The 16,107-nt window shown below is 40.1% G+C and overlaps 1 protein-coding gene across 2 annotated transcripts in view; it reads left to right on the forward strand.

Moving 5' to 3' along the window:
- POLA2 (DNA polymerase alpha 2, accessory subunit) overlaps positions 1-15,725 on the forward strand; it is a 41,148-nt gene extending 25,423 nt beyond the window's left edge. For both annotated transcript variants that reach the window (XM_018554301.1, XM_018554302.1), the window contains 8 exons: positions 4,066-4,190; positions 4,291-4,329; positions 5,663-5,736; positions 6,045-6,153; positions 6,760-6,866; positions 10,119-10,181; positions 11,981-12,107; positions 15,538-15,725. In XM_018554301.1, coding sequence (XP_018409803.1) covers positions 4,066-4,190; positions 4,291-4,329; positions 5,663-5,736; positions 6,045-6,153; positions 6,760-6,866; positions 10,119-10,181; positions 11,981-12,107; positions 15,538-15,687 — 794 coding nt within the window. In that variant the 3' untranslated portion in view covers positions 15,688-15,725. The remainder of the gene's footprint in view (positions 1-4,065; positions 4,191-4,290; positions 4,330-5,662; positions 5,737-6,044; positions 6,154-6,759; positions 6,867-10,118; positions 10,182-11,980; positions 12,108-15,537) is intronic.
- Positions 15,726-16,107: the final 382 nt, after the last annotated feature.

The raw sequence follows: 16,107 nt of genomic DNA on the forward strand, positions 1-16,107 counted from the left end.
AATAAACAATAATAAGATAAAAACTATAAAAACGTAAATTATAAAAAAGTAAAAAAGATAAATAAAAATATTAAAAAATTAAATAATAAAAAAAAAGAAATAATTGAATAAAAAGTGATAAAAAATAAAGATAAAAAAAACAGTAAAAAAAAAAAAATGTAAAGTAGCCCCGCCCCAAGGCCAGGTTCCACAATAGTTCTAAATCTACCAACTTTCATTGTAGGGTGTGGGACAATTTCATACACAAAAAAGAAATTCAAATCAAGACAGGTGCGACATCCTCAGGGAATTCAACCTGAGAAGACATAACAGAGCCATAACAATAGGTGCCAAACCTGATTACTCTTCTCAGGCAGAGACAGAAATGTAATCTGAGAATAGACAAAACAAAATAGGGAGTAATCTGAGCCTTTAGACTAAGTTTCATAATTTGGTAGAATTGTTTCAGATAACACTAAAGGAAAAAAAATTCTTATTGTGAATATTATCCAGAAACTAAATTGTTAAGATAATAGATAATACAATAAATGTATGCATACTTTATCACAGAAGATGCTGTATTTACAGGTGTATACATGCCTTAGCATGGGCAGATTTCTCAACACTTTGCTCTCAGTGAGAGCTATTTACACATACTTTCTCCAGAATAATTTTCTTACCAACTCAGGCCCACATGTGGTTTAGAAATATTCTCCAACTTCGATCTTTAAAGTTGAATTCTGAGCAAAACTAAAACAATAATCCCTTAGGGTTTAAAAAAGTACCACTTTTGTTAACTTGAATCTTCTCATATTCTTCCGACAGATTTTCTTCCATACCATAGCTATTTATAAAACCATTTTACACAGCCATTGGTCCTGCGATATTGCATGTACATTCGCTCTGTGTTATTAGCATATTTTCTTTTTAGGTTAAATGTCATATCCGGAAAATACCACATTATGACCACTAGATAGAGCATAGGACAGAAAATGATTTCCTATAATCCTCAGCGTCATCTCGTGGTCATAATGTGTCATTCAACCTGGGAGAGAAAATATGCGAATAACATTTGTTTTTGCCTCCATTTGCACAGAATAAATATCAATGCAATTTCACAGGAGAGATAGCTTTGTAAATTGTTTATAAATACACATCCATAGTTTTTTTTTTTTTTTTTGTGTGTGTGCACAGTTGGTATCTTTACACAGAGTTGTAACCAGTCAGCATACTGGCTGAACGTGAATTCTAAAACTGCTGGACAGAGGTAATGTGCAAGACTGTAGAAAACAATACAAAAAGATGTCTAATGCGTGATTAAATTGACCTCCGTTTAGTATTACAATATAATAGTTGTATCAGCATTATACTTTTTAAATATGATGAAGCTGAAATGTTTCCTAGGTTCATGAATCACAGTTAGTAGATTACCGTATATACTCGAGTATAAGCCGAGTTTTTCAGCCCATTTTTTGTGCTGAAAAGTGCCCCCATCGGAGGCATTATACATTGGAAGTAAAACAATCCAGTAGATAGAGATAAATCACTTTTATGTTTCTGGTGATCCTTTGAGATAAAGCTAGATCTAATTTTGTAGACTGATGGGATTCCATTGATGTGCGTCAGCCGTTCACCAGATCATAGTAACCTGTCATAGAAAGGAACTGGAAAGGCACTCAATTTTGTGTAAATGAACACAGTGGATGTGCAATGTAAATTACAGTAGCGCTTAGAAATGCCATATGTCGGTAAACAGTTGTGAAGCGAAATTTATGTATGCCAGAAGGCAAACTCTTGTAAATCAGTCAGAATAATTAGATTAGGGTTGCAAAAAACAAAAAGTCCTAAATGGCAGCTACAGTGTTTCTTCTATAAGCATTGTTTGATAATGAGAATGGTGTTGATAAAAGCTTGGTATTCTGTGTTCTGATTAAATCAACACCTATACAGCTACACACAAAGACAGCAGTCAAATTAAACTATTTGGGACCATATACAACCATTCTCTGAGATAATGAATAAGGAAAGCACACAGGAAGTGAAGAAAGCCAACTATGGAATTGATAAAACAGTAAATGGCCTGACCGAGCAACAATACCTTATCTATGATTTCCACACATGACTACCAACTGATTACTTTTGGGAGAATCAACTCGGCAGATTAGAAAACCAGCCCCAACTACTCCCATAGTAAAGGGTACCAATGGTATCCATCAGGACCCTTCCCTTCTCTGTTGACTAAACTTGGTGAACATTTCTGTTTAGGAGCATGGTGTACAATTTCCCCATGGAACCTACGAGCATCCATAGTCTGTAAAAGTGACTATAATGTTTACAAAGCCTTTCAATTGTGAGATCTGCCATTATCTGGAAGAACTCATACTGGTTGTATGTGGAAGATTGCTTTGTGCAGTGGGAAGTATCCGTGGATTGAAAATCTATAGGTGAATAGCCATAGGAGGAGGAGTCTGTCATTTTGTGCTTTAACGTTTGTAGACAGCAGCCCACTTTTTATGGCATCAAAGATGGTCTAAAGCTGGCCTTGAATCGGAAATATGACTTTAATTGCACTCTTTGTTTAAGAATAAAAAGAGCAGTACTCATTGCAATACTTAATTTCTTCCCAGCTCTGTCCCCAGCAGAAGGACCTCTCTGAGATCCAACAATATTCCTCCAAGCTGAATGATATGCGGCGCATATTCCATTAAACTTGAATCCTTGTATTATCTTTATGATCTATTGCTGGTTTGTCAGCCATTATTGTACAGCTATGAGCCACTAAGCATAGGGAAATGGTTTGGATATTGCTCTAGCATAACTTCCCATTATATGCAGTGACGCTCACATGCTGTACATGCAGGCAAGCCTGAATAGAAATTGAAGCCCTGTGCTCGTTACATCACAATTTGAGAAATTGGCAGCTCCAAAACTGTTTTAATAGATTTTAAAAATGCTTATAAATTTGGGGCCATAGGTTTTTTTTTTTTCTTTCAGCCACCATCTTTCAACACCCGTCTTCTGCACCTCCTAATTTTCTCTTTTTTTTGTTTTCCAACCTGACCTCTACCTGATCTAATGGGGGGGATTGGGTAATCCTGGGATCGACCCTTCTCCTCCTTCCCCTCTTTTTACCACTTCTTTGCTCACTTTTCATCCTTCTCTTCTCTCTCTTTTTGTTGTTTAGTTGCCTGGGTTGCCAAGTGCCTCAATCCTTAGTCTCTTTTTCTCTATGTACTCCCATTGGAGGTGATAAAAGGGGCCACCAAAGCTTATTGGATTACTGTATTTATTATGTCTATTAAATAATAGATATATAGAGATAGCCCATGTCAATATATCCTGTGTTTAAATATTCTTGGCCTTCATGCAACCTATTTTTATGCCTTGATCAAGATTGTTTAACTGTTCTACTAATGAAAATTCAATAATAATCTTTGAACAAAAAAAAGGTATATAATGTATATTTATACATTATACATTTTTATAATAATTTTTATAGTGGGATGAAAAGGTTTAGGTTCTCTTCAGTTCTGTTTCCATATCAACTTTGAATTTGATAACCAGTGCACCCTGGTGGGTGTGGTGAGTGAATGTGTTGATATAGATCTGGCATCTATACTATTCGGGTAGAGAATGTGTGGTCATGGATGTATTAGCTATAACATTAACAGAAATGTATAGTAGAGGGTTATAAAGGTCACTAGAGAACCAAAGGGCTCCAGGCAACAAGCATCTTTAGATAACTATGACCCTCTCTTGTCCCTGCAAGTCAAACACCTGGTATGAGAATAGATCTTCAAGATCCGGCTTGTACAGGTGTCATCTAAATGATAAACTGCAACAAATATGATTTACTGATGCCACAAAGTTTAAAAGGTTTGTAGCCAGTGGATATTCTTTTATTCAGGTTTCCTTTGTTTTGAGTTCCTGGCTGGAAGTGGGAAAATGTATTAAAAATGTCCTACCTTGTACTTCCCGAAACAGCCTTTCTTTATAATCATGTTTCTAATTTAAAAGGAAAATCCAAATGGCTGAAAACCAGTAGCCATCCTTTGCTCAGATCTATATTATTTTTCTGTCTTTCAGAGAGTCACCCACAGATGATAATTACAGCCTGTGGCCCTTTTACCACATCAGATACCATTGCTTATGACGCCCTCAAGGATCTGGTTGATGTGATTAACAGAGACCGACCTGATGTCTGCATACTGGTTAGATCATGCACTTACATGAACATAAGTACACAATCTCTCAGATATAAATAATTATCTATGTAGAATCTTATGCTGTGTTATTATTCATTTATTTTAGCTTGGTCCCTTTTTGGATGCAAAGCACGAGCAGATTGAGGTAACCAAATTATATTGTTCTCATGCCCGTTAAGTTCCTTCCTAATAAACTGGATAACAATGAATTCTAATATACAGGATGATGTAAAGGTCCCTATGAATTATCATTCAGTAAAAAGTATTTTCAATTGTGGTTTACTGCATTTTTTCACGTTACTTTATGCTTTAGTACACTGGCTTCAAGTTCCCCTTTATAGACAATAATTGGTGTGAATTTGTGAGGGGGTATACCCTCTCTTTTCAGATGGTATGAGAAGAACTTGAAACTTCAGGGTTCTTTGTGGTTTCTTTATTGCAACTAAATGGAAGAAGATAACCTGCATTGTCAGCTGAGGTGTATTGACCAGGGGCTACCAGCACAGATGTCAGTGAATAAGAGCTAGTTACAATCTAAGGATACCCCTGGATAGTAGATATCTGCACAATATTTGTAGTGTTGAGATGGGCTTGTCACATGGGCTGCTGCCCATGTGACAAGCTAGAAATTTCTATGAACAATACCCTATACACTGGGGGGAATTTATCAAAACTGGAGCAGTCAGAATCTGGTGCAGTTGCCCATGGCAACCAATCCGCATCTCTCTTAAGTTTGCTTAGGTAAGATTTGAAAATGAGACAGAGAAGCTGATTGGTTGCATTGCAAATCTGCTCTAGATTTTGTCTGCTCCAGTCTTGATAAATTCTCCCAACTGTATCTGATTCGCATGCAGCACCCAAACAGCCCAATCAATGTCTGAGCATCATTTTGGCTATTTGGAATGGGTTATGTTGCTATGTTGACTTGCTAAAAAGTGAGTTGTGCACCACTGATGGGAATTGCCATCACTGATGCACTCTGGATTTCTGCATTGAGGACAAGATTACATAGCCCAGTGGCAGCACTAGTGGCAGATAATTTGAGGAGCATGATAAACCAGTTTGTATGTCTCCCCATGGACATTTCAGTGCTTGCAGTGTAGGTGTTGGACACATATATGGTACAAGTGGTACTTGGACATGGCAGAGATGGTGAGTGTGACACCTAGTTGAGCAAAGTTTAGGAAACATTGACATTATGGTATAGGCACATCTCTGGATATTCTACAGTTTAGCATTAAGAATAGTGTATGCACATGTTTATGTAAAGCAATCCATTGCTATAGAACTTTTAAAAGTGCAGTACAGTTTTTGATAATTCATTTTTTCCTGTATGGAAATTGTAAGTACACTTGTATAGAGCAAACTAGTCAAGAAAGTCTGCATGAGGAAGATGTAAGGAATTGTCTGTATACTTCTATAGAACAAACAGGTCCAGAGAGTTTGAATGAAGATGTACCAATATCTGTTCTTTTTAGACCTTGCAGCTGACTGGGATGTTTGAAGAGGTCTTCAAATCATGCCTGAAAATGATCATTGAAGGGACACGTCTGTAAGTTACACTGCAAAATCATTTCAAAGTAGACTTTAAAAAAATTCACCATCTCTCCTAACTGAAACTCCATACCTCAGAACGAGCTCTGCCAGGGAGAGAATGTGAAGAAGCTTGAGCTTTGCAGCTGCGATTGAGTGATTACAATTGCAATGCTTTCCAGGCATGAATGCAAATATTAAAGAAATGCATATTTTTTATATATATATATATATTAATTATTATGCATTTGTTACATTTTTGCAAAAGGTGAACTTATCCTTTAAGGGTCATGTTTGTTTTTTATTTTTATTTTTTTATTTTACCAGGTCTGGATCTCATTTGGTCTTTGTCCCCTCTATCAGAGACGTTCATCATGATCCTATCTATCCTCAGCCTCCGTTCAGTTGCTATGAAACAACTAAAGAAGATAAGCAAGTAGGTTCTTGTGCAGACTATCCACCAGTATTTTAGCTGGAGAGGTGTGCCATGGTTAGAATTATTATAACTTGTCTGTTTGCACATAGGTACACGCCTATTTATTTTATTAGTCATTATTTCATTACAGCCATTACATTTGGATGCTATGAATGGTGCGTGTGATACAAATCATTGCATCTAATCTGAAATGAGTTCTGTGTTTCTAATTCTCTTGCAAGCTGCTTTGACTGACTTCAGAAATGAGTAGACAAGTTTTAGATGGTAGCTCACTGCATTCACCATGGTCTTTGTGGCTGACGCTTACAGATTCAAACAAAAGCTCTAGACTATCAGCACGACCACAAACTCTGCAGAAAAGGATGTTACATTTGTGTCGTCATGTGGCCATGCTGTAGAAATGGGTTAAACTTCATCACAACACAGTGTAACATGAAATAACTGTTGTAGTGCAGCTGAAGAACATCTAATGTCAACAATGTGCGATACTTTCTCTATTGTGTTCTCTTTTTTTGTTTGTTTTTTCGGTCTAATTTTATGTGTAAAACATAAGGAACACACAATACATACTGTATAAACATTGACACATTTCTTTTTTGCTTTTAGAGAGTCCATTTTGTGGCAGATCCCTCCACAATATCTGTAAATGGTGTAGCAATTGGATTCACATCCACTGACTTGCTTTTTCATATGGGTGCAGAAGAAATAAGCAGGTAAAGTTCCAACATACTGGGCATGAGCATGAGGAGGGCATGAGGAGAGCTGTTTGGGCCTTAAAGTCTATTTCCACCTTTTGTATGCGATTAGCATTTATTGTGGTATTGAAGAGGTGCAGTGATGATGTATATATGTGCACATTTTCATGACCCACATTTTAAGCTTTCCATTTTTTTTCAATGAACCTTTTATTAGGCCTTAAGCCTAAAAATTCCAAATTTTCTCCACAGGAAAATCAGTCAGACACCAGGGTCGGGTGGTAATTAGGATTCCCCCCTCCCTGTTGTTCATTATAACATGATCCGTAAACAACAGCTCTGCCTTTACAGACAATACACTGGGGGGGGGGGGGGTGTATGAGAATATGAAGAGGAAAGTAAGTTTGTGTAATTTGTGTAAAGTAAGTCAGTTGATAAAAAAAAAAGTTGGTTTGTCGGTTCTTACACAGCAGCTGCATATGCCTCTTTCATGTGCTGTGCATATGTTTTTTTAACCATACCTCTGCAAAGGTGGAAATTGGCTTTAAAGTAGAACTGAAGCAAAACTTTTTTTGTATATTATAAGAGGGTTTTAACCCCTGTCAGCCTTTGTGCCATCTTTGTCCCTTTTGTTAACATTTCCCTCCTTGTCTGAAATCCCTCCAAGGTGTGGACAATATCTGGTGGTCAGCAGAGTCACCAGAACTAGTGTCCCCATTGGAAGATTTCCCATCTATTCCTGTTCTGGTGATAATCCAAAATTTTTGTTTTTACATTTAGTGATGAGTCACCAGGACAAATAGAGGATGAATCTCACTAATAGGGATACAGACAGAAGTAAAATCCTGACTGGTGACCTAATCTTTCTCTCTCTCAACTCTCTCCAAAATGTAAAAATAAAGTTTTGGCTTCAGTTACAATCGTTTTGAATAGAATGGGGAAGGGCTAGAACCTCTGTTAGATTTTTGCTGCCTGAAATAAAACCAATAACAGACAGTCAACGTGTTTCAGGGGCCAAAAGACCCCCCTTAGACAATGTATGAACGTGTTTGGTGGACTCCCATAGCAATGCAAACAAATCTGTGGAAGGAGATATGTGGAAAAAGAAATCAGCCAGAGTTATCGTGCCAGTATTCAAGGCAGGTTGCTGCTGTGGTGACACAGCAGGATGTGATGGGAATCCTCTTCTAGGGGGACACAAATGGCAACAAAACCTGACAAAGGTTCCAACTCTTCCCCCTACTGTATAGAAATAAAACTTCTGTTCTATTTAATTGTAGTATTGATCGTAGTTCTGGTATTCTAGGTGCCAATTCTGACCTCTCCTCCCAAAAATGTTGGCTCCCTGATTGTAAATCTGATGGGCTGGGACATACAGTTCTGGGCACCGGGCAGGTAGTTGTTTTCTACATTTAGCCCTGCTTTGGGCAAGCAGGGCTAAGTGTTCAGCGGGGAAGCCGCTGCTTGTTTTGAACAAGTGATCTTGGCGATGTTGCCGACGCAGCCTGCATACAGGGGCAGTTCCATACTGAGGAACCTGGCATTGGGGCAGCAGAGAGAGTAAATCCGAACCTGTTGTCACTGGTACATTTTTCACTACCCTGGCTGATGTTAACAAGTAGTATTGAATCGTGACGCATCCATCTGTAAAATGTAGGGAAGTTTCTGCCTAAGAACTAGTACCGTATGCAGTCATTGAAACTCGGGATTGTAGTTTCTATCGGAGACTTTTCAGATTGTAAGTACAAAAAAAAAATTGTAAGTGCATAAAAGCATTTTTGCACATAATTTGCAGCAATCACATAGAATATTCCTAATAATGAAGAGTAGATGTATGTTCTACGTACGTTCTATCTGTATTCGGTTGGAGTAAAGCAGTGTCTCTCACTGATTTGCATAAGTCAGTTAGATATAATTTGTTTATTACTGACAAGTTCTGCTTTGTAGAATTCCCTTTGTCGCGCCAGGTGTTCCTATAGTTAGGTAAAATATACATGTGTGTGATACACCTTTGACAGTTTATTTGCTTTATCTGTGACGTGATGGGTTGTACTACTTGTGAACTGCGTATTTATTATTATTTACTTTATTTTATAAAGCAATTTTATTGTAAAGTTTTAAAGACATTGGAGACATAATGCACAAACTATAAAAACACATACTCATCTGCCACAACCCCACACGGAGAAGCAGAGGTGCATCGTTAAAAAGAGACAATCGTGGCTATACAAAGACTCGAGCACCAAAATATATGGAAACTGCGGAATTATAAAGTGAAGTGTCTGTACACATTGAGGGGAATTTACTAAAGCCGGGTATACAAGCTTCAATTGTCATCAAGAACCAAACAAAATTTGCTGTTTGGGTGCTGCTGTCAGCACCATTCCGCACGGTATCCCTTGATCAGCTGATCAAAGTAGTCAGCTGGAAAATTGTCAGCTGAACGGAGCTAGCAGCCAATTAACTGCTAGCGCCTTTCCATTACCCCCACCCGCTTTTGTGCTTCGGTCTGTCAGTTACATCTTGTGCCTTTTCAGGTTGTGTTGGCATGTGATGTAAGTTAAATATGTTATGACTGAATGTCTAACAATCAATTATTTTTTCACCTACTGCTAATATGGATTGCAAAGTCAGTCCAGTAGATGCTGCATTTAATAATAAAAATAAAATACTTTTTTTAGGGGGGCAAACACATTGACACCTCATCCCCGAACCCTCTGATGTAAGCAGCTATTCCTGATTCAGATGCACTACATGGCTTCCAGGGCAGTGAAGCTGAAGCCATTAAGCTTCATTGTTAGGGAAGTTTCTGCCCAAGAACTAGTATGCAGTCATTGAAACTCGGGATTGTAGTTTCTATCGGAGACTTTTCAGATTTGGTGTTTTGCTGCATGATACAGTATAGCTCCTTTATCAGTTTGGATGAGTTTGGTCTATTGTATTTTCATTCTATGTTAAACTTGTGCTGTTAAACTTATTGGGGGGGATTTACCAAAACTGAAGCAGGCAGAATGAGGAGCAGATGTGCATGGTAACCCAATCAGCTTCTATCTTTCATTTTCAAAGCTGAAGTGAGAAGCTGATTGGTTACTATGCACAGCTGCTCCAGATTCTGTCTGCTCCAGTTATAGTAAATTCCCACTATTGTATAGAATTTTTATGCAGAATAGTGTAAATGTACTTGACAGGGGTGACAGTGTGTGTGTATTGCAGGTCTTATATTATCATATTAACATGTCTTGTATATTTTATATCTTGAATTACCCCTAGTGGGACAGCGGGTGCTCCAGATCGCTTCAGTCGAATTCTCAGACAAATCCTAAATCAGAGAAGGTAAAGCTTGTTGTATATTTGACATGATCCAGGCAGGTTGGGGCCATTTATGGTCCGCAATGATAAGCCAACACCCCTTGTATGGCTCAATGGCAGTTTTCTCATTGTGCATTTTCAGTTGATGTTGCATTAGATAGAAAGATTATTGGGAAGTCTAATGGTTCTTGGTGAGATGATCTGATGTCCTCTCGTATGGGTACCTTGAAGACAAGCGTCATTCAGTTGTTCTGTACACTAAGATGATGGTGAAAGGAAACAACAGAACAGAAACAGTCTCTGTGCAGATCCAAATTGGTTCTGGAGAGCATTGATATACTTACAAGGTCAGCTCTAACATCCGTAACCCCCCTGCTGGAAAATGACGGTGAGGTGATTGCCTTCCTACGTAAGACTGCCATCTGATCATGCCGAAAAGAGTTGGATTTGACAACTGTCTCTTCATGTTTGTGGGATGCTTTAGGCACAGAGGTGCTAAGGGCGGGGGGCTGTGACGGCATGTAACAGCTTAAAGTGAACCTGTCTTGAGAGAAATCTGGGGGCTGCCTTTTGAGGACTACCTTCTAAAACTGCTAGCCACTTGGCTGTTATGTAAATCCACTTGCTTCAATACTGAGTCAGTGAGCCAGGAAAAGTATGCAGGTCAGGAAGTTCAGAACTCCTGGTCTGCATAGGCTAACTGTTAAAACAAAAGGGTCAACATAACAGACAGACCACTAGCATTTTCAGGAGGAGACTCCGCTGTAGCAGCCTTCGTGTTTCTTTCATGATGGGTTTACTTTAAGGAGCACCTAAAGTCTTTAGTCGCAAACCCCTTGTAGTGCTAAATATTAGGCCACAATCGGTGTTCAGCACCCCGCTAATGTTCAATCCCGGCCTGATACTGCTGCCGGTTCTGGCTGTATGTGGAGCGAATGGAGGTCACGAGTTCTAAACAGCCAATCAGTAACATTTTGTTCCCATTTCCTGGTTACATAGTCAGGTTGAAAAAAGACACATGTCCAGCTAGTTCAACCTATAGAGGAATTAAGAAGAAAAAAAAATGAATCACAGTGATCTGAATCTTCAGCAGCTACAGAGAGGACCTGCAGCTGAATTGTGTAAAGCTGGGTACACATCGAGCAAATTTCAGCCAGTTCATCGGGAATTGCCCAATACTGAATTAGTGTACGGCCCTATCCCATCATCAAAAGTCGATCATTAGATTGAGCTTTGCCAAAGGTACATGCTGGAAATTTGTTTGTTGAATGGTTCCTCAGCCAATTATCTGCAAGCACTGTTTGGGTATTCTGACAGCAGGAGGTTTGTTCATTCACACTGTTAGCATGCATGGAGAAATCTGCCATGGATTTTTCAAATATAACTTTGCTTGTGTGTATGAGAACTGGAGACTGTTTTGTTGCAATCGACGAGTTGACATAGCAGGGGGTAGAGCAGAGGTCCTTCTAATTAGGAATACAGACTGTGGAAGTAGATACCAACTTCAAAAGATAACAATGCTGAAATGCAAAGCAGCACCGGCCACTCAGACGCAGACTGCAATTGTTATTCATGCAGCTCTTCAGTGATTGTCCAGTTGTCTGTGTTGTTAGCTAAGTAGTGATAATAGAATTAGATCTCCTATTGTGCATATGTAAGCCCTCAGAGATGGTGGATGACGTACTATACATAGGTTTTACAGGATAAAGTCAAGGAATGTGGATCATTGGCTTAGTGTTTGTTTACTCTGAATTTACAGTAATGTTATTTTGATCAAAGTACACCAAATGTATTGAAATAACGTACAACTCTTTGTTTCCTAGTTACTATCCTTTGTACCCACCAAATGAGGAGATAAACATTGATTTTGAAGCCATGTATAACTTTGCTATGATGCCAGTCACACCAGACGTCTTTATTGTCCCATCAGAACTCCGCTTTTTCATCAAGGTTGGCACTTGGCAGACATCTTTTATTTTTGTTGTTTGTTTTTTTGGGATTTAGCCGCTTTTGTCATACCAGATATTTGGCCATGCACACTTACAGCCATATCTCGGGAGAAAGACCAAAAAAATGCATTATCAGTGTTTAATGGCCACCAAAACCAACATTTTTATTTTGCTAGATGGTTGAAATTGAGCAACCTAACAGATTTTTTGTAGGCAACTTCGGCACTCTAGCTGTGGTGAAACTACTCGTCACATCCCGCCTCTGCCATTAAAGTCATGCCTGTGGCTGTGTCAATATTGCATTGCCTCATGGGACTTGTAGTTTCACAACAGCTAGAGTGCCGAGGTTGCATACCCCTGGATTGGGTTCCTTGAAGTGAGATATTTCCACTGATCTGTGGACCTATTGTGGCAGTTACAAGGAGGTCCTTCTTAACAGCGTGCACTTTCATTCACTTTATATTATTCAAATACAGCAGGAGAGGTGGAAGTACTCAGATTGGCAGGAACACTAAAAAGGTGAACAGTAGAGATGAGCCTAGGCTTGGTGTGAACCCAGTTCAACTGAAATCGCCCAAGTCCACTCAAAACTGTGACCCCCCTGCTCCCCCCTCCTGGCCCAATCAGTTGCGGTGGGGGCATTCTCCTCCGCTTTGTGACTAATAGCTGACCAATAGCTGCGGGGTGGGAAATGCGCCTCTCCGCGGGGGGGTTGGTGGGGGTCCAGTCATGTTTTTTGAGTGGGCCTGGATGAACTGGGTTCACATCAAGTCCAGGCTCATCACCAGTGAACAGGAACAGATTCAGGAAGTATGGTTAGAACTCTATTTTGGAGGTAGAAGAAGCCAGTTGGTGATTAAACCCATCCGTTTCCACCTATCACTGGAATATCACTTTTGGATGTGGCCCCAATATTTATTGCAAATTTCCAATGCTTAAAGTGATCACAAAAGTGTTACTGCAATGGATAGAATGAAAATTCTAATAATATGGGTCTCCCTAAAATGAATTATCCAATACCAATGGAGCTTTTTTTTTTCTACAAGGTCTACATAGGCATTAGCTGATGCCCTCATTGTACACACATCTTGGCTATTCTATTAAGTCCAGCCTCCGGTACTAATTGACAACCATTAAAGTGCAACTGAATCCAAAACTTCTTCTTTTTTTTTGCATTGGAGTGGAGAGGGATTAAAACCCCTGCCAGGTTTTATTTTGCTGTCTGTGTCCCTGTTAGGGAGATTCAACCTCACTGTTTGTCCTGGTGATCATCATCAGTGAATGTGAAAGAAAATCCCAAATTTTTAGGTTGTCATCAGAACAGGAATAGATGGGAAATCTTCCAATGGGGACACTAGCTCTGGTGACTCTGCTGACCACCGGGGATTTCCTCTTACATTCTTTTATGGCTATCAAACAATAAGTGCGACGCAGATGGCAAAAAAAGTTGATGGGTTATAGCTCCCCCTTATACTATCCCAAACTAAAAGAAAAAATAACTTTGGCTTCAATTCCATGTTAAAGTGCATCAAAAGCCAAAACCTTTCTCATTTTTGAATAGAGTAGGGAAGGGTTAGAACCCTTGTCAGGATCATTACTGTCGGTAGCCTTGGCTAGGGAGATTTAACCTCTCTTTTTTTTTTTTTTTTGTTCTTGCCATCATTGTCATCGGGACTGAAAAATGATGGGAAATCTAAAATTTTACAGTTGTCACTGGATTGGGAGCTGAGGGTAAATTTCCCAATGGGGACACCTGTTCTGGGAATTACTTTCTATTTTGGGGATTTCTTCCCCTCATCTTCTGTTGTGTTGGCAGGAAGTGAAGACAATTCTCCCCCACGGGGCACAGACTTAAAAAAGACCTGACTGGGGTTTTGCCCAAACCTTGGTGCTTGTTCACACCATGTCCTTTGAGCTGTGTTTTTCTGCACACCACTGTACATGTCAGGTGTGATTGGGAAACAAAGAAAACAGTGGTTCCCCCTGTACCCTATTCACACCATACATGTACAGTGGTGTCAAGAAAACCACAGCCCTATGGACACGGTGTGATCGAGAACATTGGACAAAATAAAAATGTAAAAAACTGGCTTTAGGAGTACTGTAAAAAATAAAACAGTGTCACCCTCTGATGGAGTGTTACTGTATCTTTGTGATCTCATTATGTCTAACCATGGGCATTCACTATACCAGGGTTGGGCAATTCCGACCCTCCAGCTGTGCTTTAACTACAAATCTCAACAGGCCTTTGCTTCTGGGAGTCACGCCTGTACCTTTCAGTCTTGCAATGCCTCATGGGACTCGTAGTTCCACAACAGCTGGAGGGTCGAAGTTGCCCACCCCTGCACTATACAATCTGATTGGACAAATCTCCTTTACCTATGTAATACAAGGGCCTGCCTGATTTGATACAAATTGAATGAATTGTTTGGTTTTGATCTTGTATTATAAAGTTTTGGTAAATCTAAAGGAAATTGGTCAGAGACTGTACAATTTAGATTTTATAAGGCCGCACTGGCTTTTAGAATACAATAGCCACAGCACTGAACAGCATAGATGGAGGAATCTATTAGATTATATTTGTTCAGCCAGCAGGCTGGGCGAAAGAAATCTATTGTACTGTGTATGGCCAGCCTAAGAGGGGATTTCCCCAAACTTTCTGTTGTGTCTCTGGTAGGGATGCACCGATACAAGTATCGGTATCAGTGCCCATGCCGAGTATTTGGTTGAGTACTCGTACTTGCCCAAATGCTCCGATGCCTAGCCAGATACTTCAGGTATCAGAATGCCGGGCAGTGCGTCATTACACGCCACCCGGCTTCCTGATTGGCCGGGAGGCCAGCTCTCTGCTTACTTGTGACGAGAGAGCATGGAGTCGGCTTCCGGCCAAACAGGAAGCCGGGCAACGTGTAATGACGCTTCCCAGCTTCCGGATTGGTCGAAAGCTGGCCAACTCTGCTTTCTGATTGGCCGGGAAGCCGGCTCCATTCTCCCTCGTCACCTAGTGATGGAGCATGGAGACGGCTTCCCTGCTAATCGGTTTGCCAGGTGGCGAGTCTTTACACGCTGCTCTGCTTCCCGGCTAATCAGGAAGCCAGGTGGTGAGTCATTAGACGCCTCCTGGCTTTCTGAATAGGACTTTCGGTATCGGCGAGTAACGGAAAAAAAATATCGGTACCCGATAGTGAAATGCTAGTGTCGGTGCATCCCTAGTCTTTGGGATAGGAAGTGAACGGAAATTTCCTCATTGGTACACACACTGCAAAATGTAAACATGACTGGGGTTTAACCCTTACATGCCCTATAAAAAAAAATATATGTTGCTCTTTAAATGATCACTAGCACAATAGTTGTAATATGTATAGATTTGAGCTAAGGGAATGTGCCAGCTGTGTTCTCTTGTCTTTCTAAATCCATCTCCTTCTCCATAGGACATCTCGGGGTGCATCTGTATTAATCCTGGCCGCCTGACAAAGGGACTGGTAGGAGGGACGTATGCTCGCCTATTGGTGAAGAGAGAGAACACGGACACCGAAAACAGGAAGTCTCCCTGTATATCTGCTCAAGTAGTGAAAATCTAACACTCTCCACACATGTTCAAATCTGATTGTACACTCTGCTTTAGAACCACCAACATTGTAGTGCCAGGGCCTACCTGATTGGCTAGATTAGGTAGGTATTCATAATACAATGTTTTGGTAAATGTAAAGTTGATTGTACAATCAGATTGTAAAGTGTGCGTTGACCCTTAGGGCCTGTTCACACCTGGGCATGCACTATTTTCAACTGCAAAGTGTGGTATTGCGGTGCTGCGCGCTGCATCGCAGTCAATCGCATTGCAGGCGGGAGCCACATTTGGGGTGCCATTCAAATGAATGGCAACGCACCTCCCGCACTGTTAACACACAGTAGGTGTGTTGTGCAGTAATATGTGTTAATCGCAGGGAACCGTGCGATTATCAGAGAGCCCTGGTGTGAATGGGCCCTTACAGAGCATCAGA

The sequence above is a fragment of the Nanorana parkeri genome, unplaced genomic scaffold (assembly GCF_000935625.1).
Source record: "Nanorana parkeri isolate BGI_ZX_2015 unplaced genomic scaffold, ASM93562v1 scaffold153, whole genome shotgun sequence".
Classification (NCBI taxonomy): Eukaryota; Metazoa; Chordata; class Amphibia; order Anura; family Dicroglossidae; genus Nanorana; species Nanorana parkeri.